The sequence below is a fragment of the Cyanistes caeruleus genome, chromosome 3 (assembly GCF_971803275.1).
Source record: "Cyanistes caeruleus chromosome 3, bCyaCae1.hap1.1, whole genome shotgun sequence".
Taxonomy (NCBI): domain Eukaryota; kingdom Metazoa; phylum Chordata; class Aves; order Passeriformes; family Paridae; genus Cyanistes; species Cyanistes caeruleus.
This window is the reverse complement of record NC_141703.1, coordinates 70202273-70216810: the sequence shown is the minus strand read 5'-3', so window position 1 is coordinate 70216810 and position 14538 is coordinate 70202273. Positions and strand designations below refer to the sequence as shown.

The following is a 14538-nucleotide window of genomic DNA, read 5'->3' as shown; positions in this document are numbered from 1 at the left end:
CTCCCGCAGTGAAGCTGGATCAGTCCATGCACTGGAAGCAAAGGCAGGAGCAGTTCCCATCAGGAGAGTGCAAAGCCTGATGGATCCTATGTCTGTACACACTGCTATGCCTACAGTTTGGAAAGCCCCAAAAACTTAGTGGCTTCTTCTTTACCTGAAAACTGTTGCTCAGCTGAGCCTGTCCTGTAACTGGGGACTGCCTCCTCCAGGGATGTGTACACAAAACCCTGGAGGCATTTCTGCACTTAGCAACTTCTCAACACCCACTGAAATCACATGGTTTTCCCCAGTGCTGCCTCAGACAGAGAAGGAAAGGGGCCAAACATCGTCCTGCAATATTAATGCCGTTTTCCAGCAAAAATCCTATTTGTGCTGCGCTGCATGGGAGACTGACAGAAATCATCTTCCAAATCTCTCAAACTTCCCTATTATTTCTTGCTGCAAGGCCTCTAGTTGGATAGGACAATACAAACAAGCTACTACATAAGATCTTCATACACAATGTTTCTCTTGGCATAAACCATTAAAAAAAAAGCAAGCTGGCAAACAGAAGTGACATGGACGACACTGAAGCACTGATGGATCCTGGGACTTGCAAGTGAAAATTTCACGCTTTTAATCAAGCCAGAGCACAAGCTCTTTGCCATGTCAAACCCCTGCCCATCAGGGAAAAACAGTTCAGCTGCCAGAGGAAAACCAGTTCAAACCCCACACAGCTCTTTTACAAGACAGTTTAATAAAAACTTCTGAAAAACAGCCCAAAATTCTTTCGGTCTGATTTTTGCAGAAAGGAACAGACGGTGTGCTTTTGCTCAATGACTAACCTAATGCCCCTGTGGGATGCTGCTGGGATGGAGAGGGGGGCTTCTCTCCCTCCTTTTCATGGGCACATCTGGCAAACTGAACCACCACCAAAGTACTCATTTGTGGTAAGGTGGTGGTGGCTTCATTTCCTTGTAGATCAGCCAGGGACAGGAGGAGGCACATGCTGCCCTTTGTAGTGGCAGTCCACAGTGACCTTGTCCAAATCCATGCTGAGCTGGCTTAACCACTGCACAGAGCACCCTAAAAAGGCTGTGGGTAGCACAAGAAAATTCAATTCTAGAAATACTCTGGTATCGTAGAACCCTCCATCCTGGGGCAGACCACAGGTCACCCCCAACCACTTCTCTGACAACAGCCAGTAGCAGATGCCTAGGGAGGAACATAAAAATAGATGAGGCGTGTGATGACACTGTTCTGATGTACTTCTCTAAATTCCAGTTATCTGCAGATCAGTCAGATCCCTCCTGGGGCAGAAATTATATCTTTGTGTTTAATGAACTGGATTTTTCAAACCACTTTCTGAATTTTTTTAACTGTTGGGATGTGAAATACAATGTGTAGCAATTAGTTTCATGGTTTAATTTTACAGACTGTGGAAAATATCTTTTATTTTGAGCTTGCTCTCTGGTGATTTCATTTGGTGCCCTTCAGTTCTTAAATTATTTGAAACAATAACTATTATCTGTTCATTTTTCCTATGCCAAACAGACTTTTATTCTCCTATTGTCCTTTTTTCCATGTTGCAGAGCCCAAGCCACATTAATCACTCCTCTCAGAGACACACACAGGGTCGATTTTCTTGTCCTTCTGCTTTTCTCTGTATCGTCCCCTGTAAAAAATGCCTTTTGGGATGGAAAGGAACGGGGAGATGGCCCCCACACACCAGTGGCACAATTGGGCCTTCTGTTTTATTCTCTATTCATTTCTTACAAACTCCTGCCCTTTTATTTACTGTTTTGACTGTTACTATGCACTGCACTGATTCTGTAAATGTCTCCTAAGACTGCAAGATCTCTGCCTGAACGGCAATATCCAGTTCAAAGTCCATCCTTCTGTAAGCACATCAGGCTCTTTTCCTCCTCCACATGAGTTACCTTGACTTGACCAACACCTGACGCCTGTGCAGTGCCTCATGTCTCACTTTTACCACTGTGAATAATTCAGCACACCAGCAAGAATTACCATTTCATTTTATACCTCCCTTCCCACATCATTTGTGCAGACACTAAACATCTGATTCCACTCATGAGCTCTCTCTTTAAGAAAACCAACCACTCTCCTAAGTCATTCCTGAGCTGTGCTCCACACAGGTCAAATTCTAGTCCCACACAAATATATGCAAAAACAGATGGGTTCGTTTTTAAGATGAGTATAAAAATTCCTCTGCAGTGACAAATAGGCAACCTATTTAATATAATTTAAAACTTGTAACCCTTCAAGTGCAACAGTAGCAATGTAAATCACATGGGCAGTTTCCCTTGTGTTGTATGATTCTTGCTCTGCTTCCTACAGATGATGATTCGCTGTCTTGAAACCTCTGTTTTTCTAAAAATTTACATCTCCACTTTTATCTGCCATTGCTATAAGAAGAAAGCATGTAATGTCTTAGCTTTTAGCAAGTAATTAAAGATACCATTGGTTTTCTGTGCTTGGGGTTAGAATTACTTTCTACAATAAAGGGCTTTTGTGCTATCAAATTTCACTGTGCATGAGCAAACAAAAAACTCCCACATGTTCAAAGACAAGGAAGTGCCTTGTGATTTAAGAGAAAAAAGGAAAGAGATCAGAATGTGTGACACTAGTCACTTTAATATTTTCTTCTGGAGCTACTTAAAATATCTTTGCAACTGCTTGCAAACTGTGAAGTCCATGATGAAGTCCCTCCCCACTTGCCTTCAGAGTTTTGATTTCAGAAACCTTTCCTGCTCCACTTCTGTGGTTATTGTAAGGTCTCATAAAAGTCACATCTAACATAATCAAGGTTGCTTTCGCTTCATTGTCCTTAAAAGTGGCGGAAATTTTGGTTTGTGTATTTGTCATCCTGATGCTTACCTTTAGAAGATCAGTTACTCAAAACCTAAACACCTGGGGAGATATTGTTCTCAGGCAGTTGTCTAGGTAACTAATACTATTTCATGTGGTTTACAAATATGAATTGGAAAGGATAACTAAAAGTAGAAAAAAAAATTAGAAAAATTTATTCCTACTCTGTGATAAAAAAAGAGCCTCTTTTTTTCACAAACTACATTATGGCAGACCTGTTATTCTGTGAGTGGTCCTTCTGGAATCAGGGACTGACACCACTTGTATAATCTCAGCAAGAGTCACAGCATTCGATGTCTAATTTACCTCAGTGCCTGATCTGAACTCATGAAGTGTACTAAGGAGCATGCAGCACAACACACTGCAGACACAGGTTTTAAAGTAGTTCCCAGTCTTTTACCACAATATAAATATTAAAAGGAAAATACAAATGGAGTGTATATGACTGCCTTGGTTAGAGAGAAGTTGTGAAGCTTTCAGCACTGTTTATTCCAAACCACCCACATCATCACTGGGGGTGTGGTTTCGGCGGAAGTAGGCAGGCACCGGAAACCAAAGTTTGCCATCTTGTCGGATCTCTTCAGGGAGAAGGTATTGGGATCAGCCAAGTGGACCCAGCCCCTCTCCACCACTGTCAGTCCCTTTCCTATTTCTTTAGGGCACTGTTTTAAGACATAGTGCTGACGGACAGCAACGATGAGTCTGAGATGCCGCTCAGAAAAAGCAAGAGAGTGACACAGCCACACAGAGTCAAGCCCAGCTGAGCTACACAGAGTCTAAACTCCAGAAGAGCCCAACTAGAGCAGCATTGGTGCCAGAGGCAGCTGTGCAGAATCAAACCAGCAAAGCAGAGCAGTCTGAGGTGGTGGAGTGGCATAATGCGATGATCGAACTTCCGAGGGGTTTGCTTGTCCTACTCTTCGCTGTTTTCTGACTGGGGTAGGGGAGAACATTAAGCAGCCAAAGCTCTCCTTGACATATTTCCTTTATGTCCCAAATACCATGTGGCCCAGATGCAGGAATAGTAACTACATTGCCTCTGTGTGGAAACGACAGCAGGCATTGTCTTCAGGAAGTGCTGGGGTTTTTTTCACAGTGGTAAATGCCCTTTTTTGTGGGTAGAGCACCCTCTTTTTGCATACTTTTTGCTATTAACACTAAAATCACTGTTGTCATTGCGATTTTAGTATTTTGTAATCTCATAATTTCTCATTATTATCCCTTCATTACTGGAAGGGGCAGGGGGAAAGGTAGTGGCTTATTTGGAGTTTAGTTCCCTAAACCAGCTGTCAAAACCAGCACAATAATTTATCTCAGAATTCCAGAATATTCCGAGTTGGAAAGGACCCACGAAGATCAAGTCCAACCCTTAAGTGAATAGCCCATATGGGGCTCAAACCCACAGCCTAGGCATTATCAACAGCATGCTCCAACCAACTGAGCTCATCTCAGGGAGTAAGTCTCTCTTATTGCCATAGTTAGAAATTTCCAAGTCTGCTTCTTGAAGAGCACCTCCTGAAAAAAACTGTCATGTTCTATTCAAAACAGGAGTATTCAATTTTAACACGTTCTTACATAAACTAATTCACAGTTAAAACATTTTTGGCAGAAATTGGATGTCATTGCAGCTAAAGCTTAGCTAAGAACCATAGAAGCCAAGTTACTGACTTGTAAACATACATGCAATTTTCATAAACATTGAAAATCCTATTTGTTAAGTTTCCTACTTCAGTCATGGGAAGCCTTGATCCAGAAGGTTCAAGGTGAAGGTCCTCAACAGTGCTTTGTTCACTATTAACAGTGAAAGATACAAAGTGAGAATTTTGCTTTTATTTCTAACTTTTGGCAGTGTCTGAAGGAACACAAATGGTGTTAACCCAGGTTCTTCTGGTCCCACCTGTGAGGAAAGGTTCCACTACTACTAGACTAGTTAATAAACTACTTCTATTAACTCCAGATAGCATTGCATGCTAAGAGTAAACAATTACAGCAAAATTATGTAGGACACATCAGCGAGCCTATTAAAAGTGCAGTGCTTCCAAAAAGGCAATTTTTCCAAAAGCCTGTCCCTCATGTACCAGAGTTCTGGTTAGGCTACACTCACCAGCAAGCCTTATATAATTAAGGCTTGCCTATCAAAGTAAAGCTGAATGCATGGCAAAGAGAAAATTAAAAATACATGTGTGGTGTGGCTAGGGTTTAGGTACAAATTTAAGCATATTAGAACTTAATTCCTTCATAATCCATCAACTTTAGACAATCATATGAGTGAGAGAGTGGAGAATACAAGTTTGTAAGTGGTACAGAACAATAAACCATAGCAATGTCAAAGAGTAGATGTGAAAAAAAGAAGTTTTGCATGAGAACAGCAGCTACTAATAAGAAATTCACAAAACAAAGCAACTTTGCTGGGTATTACTTTGTCACTGAGTTGGTTTGCACCTTTTTATCCTCCATGTTATATTCTAATTCTTGCTTAGCCTGGGGTGTGTCTTTCTGATCTACAAAGTTAAAAATACTCATCTTACCATTAGATGTTCTCATCTGCCGCCTCCGTCCCACCCGGTCCAGGCCGATGGGGGTACTTTGTGAGAAGGTGAGTGGCCGGAACCTGGCTGAAACAGCCTTGTACGGGGGCACCTTGTGTGCTGGAACGGGTGGCCGTGTCACAGGCTACCAAGGAAACAGGAAAATCAAGTATTAGTAAAGCTACAGGCAAGTGCCACTGAGCAAAGCTCAGGTATGAAGTAAGCTTTCTCCAGATAGTCCAGTTAATTACACAGGCGGTAAAATCCCCTATGTTGAAGTGGCATTGACTAAACACTGCATACCATGTCCACCAGCATCACAGAACAAGTTTTATTACCTTACAATTCTTTGTTACATTAAAAACTCCTGAGCCTTCTGTTGTGGTCAGACACTCTCTGTAATTTTCATCTTGTAATACTCTTTTTTGAAGACAATCAGAAGGCTGGAGCACCTCTTTGATGAAGGTTATGCTGAGAGAGATGGGGTTGTTCAGCCTAGAGAAGAAGGCTCCAGGGAGACTTCACTACGGCCTTTCTGTACTCAAGGGGATCTACAAGAAAGCTGGAGAGGGACTTTTTACAATGGCATGTAGTCAAGGACAAGGGGGAATAGCTTTCAACTGAAGGAAGGTCAATTTAATGAAAAGGCTTTCTAGGATGAGGATGGTAAAACACTGGAACAGGTTTTCTGCAGAGGCAGTGGATTTCTGCTTTTACCAGTTAAATGTATTGCTTGTCAGTAAAATAAACAAGACAATAATAATTGTCTAAATGATGCTCTGTTTTGAGTTCCCAGGAGTCTTGTAAGAAAGAGGTAATACTAAGTTTATTGCACCTTTATCTCAAAGCCATTTCTTTTGGATAAATCATTCATTTGTTGAATTATAATTGGAAAACTTACCCCTGTTTTATTTGCAAATTGAGTCTGATTTTATGTTGTCCCTGAACAACTCCACATTAGCCAGGCTGAATGACCTTGCATAAGCATTCAACATTAAATAATCAGTCTTCAGCACATGAACTTCAGAGAAACTTGTCTTTAGATCTTATTGCTCAGTTACTGTTCTTCTATCAAGTAATCTGAAACATTGGGGTGGTTTTTTAATGAGGGGTGGTTTTTTAATGAACTATCTCTAGACACTCTGTTACAAAACCCATGACAGTATTGTTTGGAAATGTTTTCTCACACCTAAGACATCAGACCAAAACAAAAAACAGCATAGAGGGAATTAGCTTTGCACTTTTCAAATATTCCCATGGGTTTTCAAAGCTTTAAAGAAAAAAAAAAAATCACCAGTGTGAAAAGCAGTCTTTGACAGCCCCTCACATAAAGTACTTCTAGCGCATATATGCCTGCCTGATGAATCCTTTTTCACATTCCAGCTGAAAGTTTACTTTTTATTATGACTGCCAAAAACCTCAATGTGTACGGAACTGATTCATTGAAAAACTCATCTTAAAACCTCCCTTCCTAAGTGCCTTATCAGTATATCAGGATCCTTCACCACAAAAAGTCTGATTTGTTTAGCTAGTAGATGTGACAGCAATTACTGTATGCAAACAACTGGCTGAGTAAGCAAAAGAGGCTATTTATTTCTGGGCAACTAAAATTTTCTTAAAAGGCTTCAGTCCTGATCCTTTCCCTGGACAGACATGGATGTGCTCTTACTCAGTGGTAGTCCTGGGAAGGCCATAATTTGGTTTAATAATGTGCCCTTGTTAGGAATGCTCCACAGTTTTGGTCTTGACCACAGTGATCCAGCAATGTGTTAATTTAACCCCAGTCAAGCCCTCATGGCAGCACTGGAGGATGGAAAGAGTCAGCTCAAATAGCTTCCTTGGTGCATACTTCTTCACTATTAAAATGATGCGAACAAGGTTTGAAAAGAGATCAATTTGGTTTCAGCACTAAATGAAGGGCCTGAAGAGTGTTTAATCCCTTATACAGTACAGCAAGTTACCAGTACTTACTGTCCCTTGAAATCCATCTATTAATCTTGAGTGAGATGGGCTAGAATTTGTAACAATAATTTTCCTCTTTTTTTTTTTTTTTCTCCTTCCAAGTTAAGAGACAGAATTAATTTTAAAACATCTTAATTACACATGATTTGAAACAAAGGTCTTTGCCTGGGTAAAAGGCTTATTGGCTTCAGCTGGAGTTTTGCATCAAGATGCATTTTTTCAGCAGGGACTTATAAAGAAAAAGTATGTAATACACAGTAACACAGTGTTCATGTTACAAAATGTTTTTCACAGGAAACTGAAAATCCTGCCATTGTTTCAGCACTTTACTATCACTAAACTTCCCAGCAGGAGATGAAGTGGCATGAGAAAGACTAACAGAAGTCAAACTTCACTAATAACCACCAGAATAAATTTCTTTGAGGATGCAAATACTAATTCTTTTTTCTGTTACTATATCAGCTTGAGAATTGCTTTAGGCAGAAGTCCTCCAGCTTTCCAGGAAAGTAGAAAATACCTGCACAACACTAAGTTCCTCTACACATTATACTTGCTCAGCAATACCTCCAGGGAGAAAGGAGCAATTTTTACCTTTCAGAATTTTTTAATTTCTCACTCTTTTACTTTACAACAGAGATGGTAAATATAGGTACTACTCAAGTATACGCTGCTTGCTTATAGGTTTTCTAGCTTTGTTTCATCTGATCCACTTAGTAGTACATGGACAGACATTGTGTTCATATTGTCAGTTTACTTAAATTCTTAATTTCATTTATTTCCCAATTTATCACCAATTTTCTCAAGCAATGTCTTCATTAGTTTTAAGTATCTTTGCTATGCCAAAGCCAAGAATTTGAACACCACTTTTAATGCTACAGTTTTTGAACAGGCCTGCTTTCAGATAATTTGAAATGATCAATGATAATGTGTTATCATTGTGTTTGATTGTAGTACTCTGTTCCTCAGGCCCAACACCCTATAAGGAGACTAAACACACATCTGTTTTACACACAAATCAGTCCTTATAGACCAACATGAGACATAATGACCATGCCAAGAAAGAAATCAGATTAATTTATAACACAGAAAAGATTATCCCAAAGTCAGTATCAGGTTTGTTCCATGCCGTATTTTTAGCAAGAAGAGAAAGTAATTAGTGACCAGGAAAGCAGTATTCTAAGTACATGACGTCAGCTTGACAAAAGGGAAGGAAGAGAAGGAAGCATCCATTCTATTTTCTAGGCTGAAGACAGAGATAAGGAAGTGAGAGGGTCTTTTGCAGTTTGCAGAGCACATCTTTTTATCTTACTTGTGTCAGCAGATTTTCTCTCTCTTCTACTTGATCGTCTCCATAGAAATTGACCCCACCTATTACGGAGATGGGTCTTCTTTTTCGCCCTCTGTGGTAGCCTACAGTATTGCTTTGGATCACAGAACCAACAGATGCCAGTCCTGGCTGATTTTCTCCATCTGTGCAGTCTATCTTCTGAGACTCCACTGCAACTGCATCTTCTGGTATAGAAAAACTTCGGACTGACATTTGGCCGTAGTCTGAGAGAGGTCTGGGCCGGGATCTTTTTCCAGAGCCCCATTTCCTGGGTGTGACCTTTTGTGAGTCTGCCTTTTCTTCATCCTGGGACGCGGACCTCTTCCAGTGGTCATCAGAAACAACCTTTTTAAATGTGAACAAGTCAAATAAGCCATGGAATTTTCTGACAGTTAATCATTTGTGAGTTTGTCATACGACAGATCAACTTAACATGTCTAAAACAGGAGTTATCATAAATACAACAAATGCAATTGACAATTCAGGAAGAGATAACTTTGCAAAGCAGAGACATCACAATGCTTGTGATGAATAAGGTAAACACCCAACAATCAGTACCTCTTTGGCAGACAAGACTAATATCACTAAAAACTCGCCTATTACCTCAGCAGTTCCTATCACAAACACTGAATTCAAGGAACAGTATCTTGGAAAGATAGCTCTGTGCTCACAGGATTTGTTTCTGTGCACAAGTTGGATGTTACAGGTAACACCAATAAAAATAACTCAACTGTATTTTTTGACTTTTTACCAAGGCTTGTGACAACAAGACAAGGGACAACAATTTTAAACTGAAAGAAGGCAGGTTTAGATTACATATTATGAAGACATTCTTGACCATGAGGGTGGTGAGGCACCAGAACAGGTTGCCCAGGGAAGCTGTGGATGCTCAAGGCCAGGTTGGATTGGGCTCTGAGAAACCTGGTCTAGTGAAAGGTGTCCCTGTCCATGGCTAGTGGGCTGGGACTGGACGATATTTAAGGTCCCTTCCAAGCTAACCCATTCTATGATACTTCTCTGTTTCACCTCTGCTCAGTGATGAAAATGGACAGCAAGGCTGCAGTTTGACCACTTGCAGATCCATGTAACTGTAAGCTAATACCAGGCTGGGCAGTCACACTCCCTCCTACCACTCACTCCCACAGTCCCACTTGGTTGGATCAAGAGATTCTGCAGCCAGGAGTGAATTAGGTGAGCAAGCTCATCCAGTTTGGAAGGGAGAAGCTCTCTTCCCTTATGCTCTGGGAGGTTAAAGTCATACAGATTATATCAGAGATATATTATGGCACAAACACAGGAAAAAATGATGGGTTTAGATAGGAAGCTTGGAAAATGATCATGTTGTTCCTATTAAAAAGTACATCTGGCTCTTTGAGGTTAATGCCTTCAAGTATCACAACTGCAGTGGTATTACTAGTCTGTAAATAAAATAACCTCAGCTGAAATACTTGGTTGGTAGAGGGAACATTTTTAAGCATTTCAATGCATTTAAAGTAATACTGTTGTAATTTTTTTCTAGAAAATTCTTGCAATTTTCCAGAAAAAAAAATCTGTACACAAAAATTTATGTTCACTTTTCCCTCAAATTTCTGATTTATTTATCTGGCTTTTCCCAGCTCCTTTATAAAAATAGAAAAGAAAGAGAGAAAGCTAGTAAAGAGAAAAGCATAATTTTGTCTAACTATATTTTGTTCAGCTGTTCCAGACCAGATGAAGACATTCCAGATATTGCATAAGCAAAGCAAAGATCCAGCCCAGAAGCAGCCTTTTACAAAGATGTCTGTGACAGAGGATTTATCTTCTGTCACCTTCTTGTCCACCTGCCATTTTAAGTCAGGCCACTACAAATCAAGACAGCTTAAGATTAATTCTATGGTATGAAAGCACTTCATCCAATGAGCAGAGTTACTAAACAGTCAATATTTTAACATGATTACTGCAATTATGAAAAAAAGTATCAATATCACACACTGTTTTACATTCAATTATTTTACTTGTAGCATGAAACTTATTCTAAATTAGAGTACTTAAAAAAATTTGGTTTCTATGGCATGACACCTGTCACTCAAGCAAGAACTTCAGGTTCTCTACAGATTTGTGTTCAGGACCAGTTTTAACAGTGCATTTAATTAAGCAGAGGAGTCACTGCCCGTCTGGTGCATTAACACAGCTTCAGCAAAGCTGTCCCTTAAGCACAACCTCTCCAAGTCTGAGCAGCAAAGTCACAGGTTAAATAAGGTTCTTACCTCAGAATCAGACACAGGTAAAGGGTCTCCACATATGCAGTGACTGAGAAAGGAGCTCATGAGAGTCATTTTATGTTTGTTTTTTTTCGCGAAGTCTTGTCCATAAGAGCTAGAAATGTGAGCACACTCTCTGCATAACCAGCCAGGCAAAGTTCATACCATGATCCTGTACTTTTAGACTGAGGGAAGGACACGTCACACGTCATCTCATAATCTGCTGCTTACACCCTTATCTTGAGCAATAACATTTGCAGAGGACTGCATTTGTTCTGCAGGACTCCACCTACAGTACTGATCCAAATGACAGCCAGATTAATCTCTGCTGTACAACAAACAATGCTGAAGGATGTGTGTTTTTAGTCTTAGATCTATAAACTGCACTGAATAATACTAAAAGAGAAAACATAATCCTGTCACTGCAAAAACCAGGGGAAACTGGACTGATAACCTCACATCCCTCTAAGTGGCCTTCTCAAGCAGGACCTGATCAAGTGACCACTTACTGGCAAGAATGAAAATATCCAGTACACCACTCATAGGCTCCAGTACTGCAGTCACTTAAGCATAAGTGTGACTCTTGACATTAAGAAAAAAATTCTGAGGAAACAATTGTATTCCACCTGTGACTGGCTTTATACTGGTGTGCCACTGCTGACCTCAAATTACCTTCTCCTAATGAATCTTGTATAAGTGAAAAGCAGGTTGATGTTATACAATTATTACTGGGAACATCTACAGATGTGTAGAGATATACCTGGCACTTCATGTAGGATGAAAATCAAAATCTCATGCACTGGCTCATTCATTGTAAGTGCTGGTCAAAATTTTCAAAGCATTTTGAGATTTCTGAGAAGTTAAGATCTAAGATTATTCCACATTGGATTTTCTGAAATTCACACCTGCTAGACTAGCAACAGCACAAGATCACAATACTAGCAATCAAGATTATTAATCTTGCCTTTTAGGCTGTATACTCAGATAGGTTTCTTCTAAGACTGCAAATGCGAACAGCTCTGTTTGTTTGTGCTGATGCAAATGAATTAATTTTATCTGGATAACTAAATTCCTACAATAGCAAATTAGTTATATCATTGTATTTCAACTGCTTTCCTTATTCCTGACAACAGTGTATCTACAAATACAAGCATTTAAAATGAACATTTACTTCAATCCAGGTTACACTTATATTTGCTATTGCTCCCTTCCAATATGTCACTCTTAGCTGCAGATTCCCACATTTAAATTTTAATTCTGCAATGGAGCTGTCTGTACATTAACTAGATAATAAAGCTGTCATCATAGCCAGGAGAAATCTAGGATGAAATTTCATTGCCTGAACATAAGCACCCAGGGCCATTTCAAATGTTCAAAGGAATCTAAGATATCTCTACGTGCCACACATCATGCAGGTATGACACAGGACCTATGGGAGGCCTGGGCCATCCAGAAGCAGCCCCTGGGGACAAAGGGAAGCCTGTCAGGACATCTCCAGCAGTGCTGGGTCTTTTATGTTCCAGGAATCAAGCTGGACCCCTTAACAAGGGCATTGGCCAAGCCTACTGAGTGACCATCCAGGCAGCACTACAAGCAGGAACCAGGTGTCAAGCGGGATTGCAGGTAGGTTTAGATGGAGCTACAACCATGTTCCCTGATGCTGTGGGCAACCCTGCTTGGTCCCCACTTCCTGCTCCAGAAATGTGCAGCTTCACCACGAGCTGTTTGACAGCTGCCCCTCACTTCACTTGACAGCTATTTTTAGTTGGGCTCAACTCCAGGTGCCACATCCAGGTGCTGTCAATGCTGTGCTCTCCAGGACCCCCTGACCACACCCAACAGGCTACAGTGGGAGCTCTCCCAGGCTGCTCCCAGGTAAACAACTACACCACAGAGTCTGTGCCCAGCCAGACCAAACCCCTCCCATGCCTGGGCCCAGACTGATTTCCCAATCCAGGTACAGCAACTTCAAGGACTTGATCATGATCTCGCTCAGCTCAACTTGGCACTGGTACAACCCTGCTCCATTTAATGGCACATGACTGCTATTGGCATTCTCTGTACTCATTAATAATCAAGGTAAGCAACATCAGCATAAGGTGTTTAATCACTGAAATCTTAGCTTAGCCTTTAGAGCCCAGTTCTCCAACTATTACTCAGGCCATTGTGTACCTTTGATAAATTCAGCACTCAGAACTGATTTCAGAGGAAGCACTGCCCAAAGAGCACAAGATCTGATTTGTAGAGTAGTGATAAAATATTGCTTATGTGGATGCAACTTTTATCAGTGATATAGCAAAGAAATTGCCAGTACCTGAAATTGGATGGCAGGACTTTCACTGATGTAGATACACAAACCATGAATAACCATTTATCCTCTACACCTGACCCCATTCCCTGCTGCAGAGAAAGCCCAAACTAGAAGTCTGACCCAACAGAACCTGCTGCTGGTCAGCTTCCTACTGTTGGGACACTTTTGAGGGCTGACACCATGATAGCAAAGTTAAAACAAGTCCTGGGTGATTTTTTTTATTTTTTTTTTGGTCAATGTGTTTGGCCAATATAAATCCCCACTTTATAAAGGTCTTGATGGCTGTGTACATTACTGAGGCTCCCTGACCACTAATCTGCATTTCAACCCCTACTGTTTGCTATTGATTTTTAAAATTTTATCTTTAGGCTCCAAATGCAATAATCTTCTATAACATTCACTCACAGACAAATACAAAGGTATAAGGGGACACCTCTCTCCTGAAATATTTTGCCTACCTGGTAATCTACAAGAAGGAAGTCACAAGTAGGGACCTCTTGGCAAAAGACTCCCAGCCTTCCTTCTGCTTCTCCAGGGAAAACAGCATCCTGACTCTGCTTCTCCTTTTTCTGCCGGTTTTTTGGGTTTTTTTGGCTGTTTTTTTCTTTTTTTGGGGGGTGTGGGAATTGTTTATTTTCCTTAGCTACACAGTAAGTTGCAATAACTGCATACTGTTATCTCTGTATGTTTGAGCTGCCTGGCTGAAACGTAATTTTGCTAACTACTGCTGCCTCTTTCTAACCCAAAGAAAACAAATAATCAAAATCTAAGAATGCCTATACAAAAATGCATATTAATTTCCAAGTGCAATTTATTAAAATGTGTGATAAATTAAACAGATGATGATTCTGACTAAGTTACAAGGAAAACCTGAATAGGCTGAGAAGTTTTGGAACACAATTACTACATATTCTCAGGGAAAAATTTTGATGGGTAGTCAGTCGTGTTCTGTAAATTACAAGGCTTGAAACTATCACAATATTTGTGCTAGGTCATGTAGGTATCTTTGTATTTTGATCAAGAATAGACATTTCTGCATATATTTAGGGATCCTACTGTTAAATCTTAGGAACTCAGCAGTAATATTAGAATTGGCCTTTCAGTTTATGCAAGCCACCAAACATAAAAAGGGCCAAGGGATTGTGACCTAGCAGCTATAAATTTTTTTACCACCTTGACCTAACACAGTAAAAGTCTGGACATGTCTCCACCCAGGTAAATGATAAAAGCTAACTGCTGCACTTTTTCTTGTTGATAAATAGCAGTTGGGAGAGCATTAGTTGAAGTCCATTTATCAATACT

General features: G+C 40.3%; 1 protein-coding gene across 12 annotated transcripts in view; it reads right to left on the bottom strand.

Moving 5' to 3' along the window:
• The window catches only part of SPATA13 (spermatogenesis associated 13), a 178207-nt gene that overhangs the window by 18269 nt on the left and 145400 nt on the right, over positions 1-14538 (bottom strand). For 8 of the 12 annotated variants that reach the window (XM_086881813.1, XM_086881807.1, XM_086881811.1 and 5 more), the window contains 2 exons: positions 8668-9030; positions 5397-5541 (listed from right to left, as the gene is read on the bottom strand). In XM_086881813.1, coding sequence (XP_086737939.1) covers positions 5397-5541; positions 8668-9030 — 508 coding nt within the window. The remainder of the gene's footprint in view (positions 1-5396; positions 5542-8667; positions 9031-14538) is intronic. The other 4 variants (XM_086881817.1, XM_023919311.2, XM_086881818.1 and 1 more) reach the window with 1 other exon arrangement.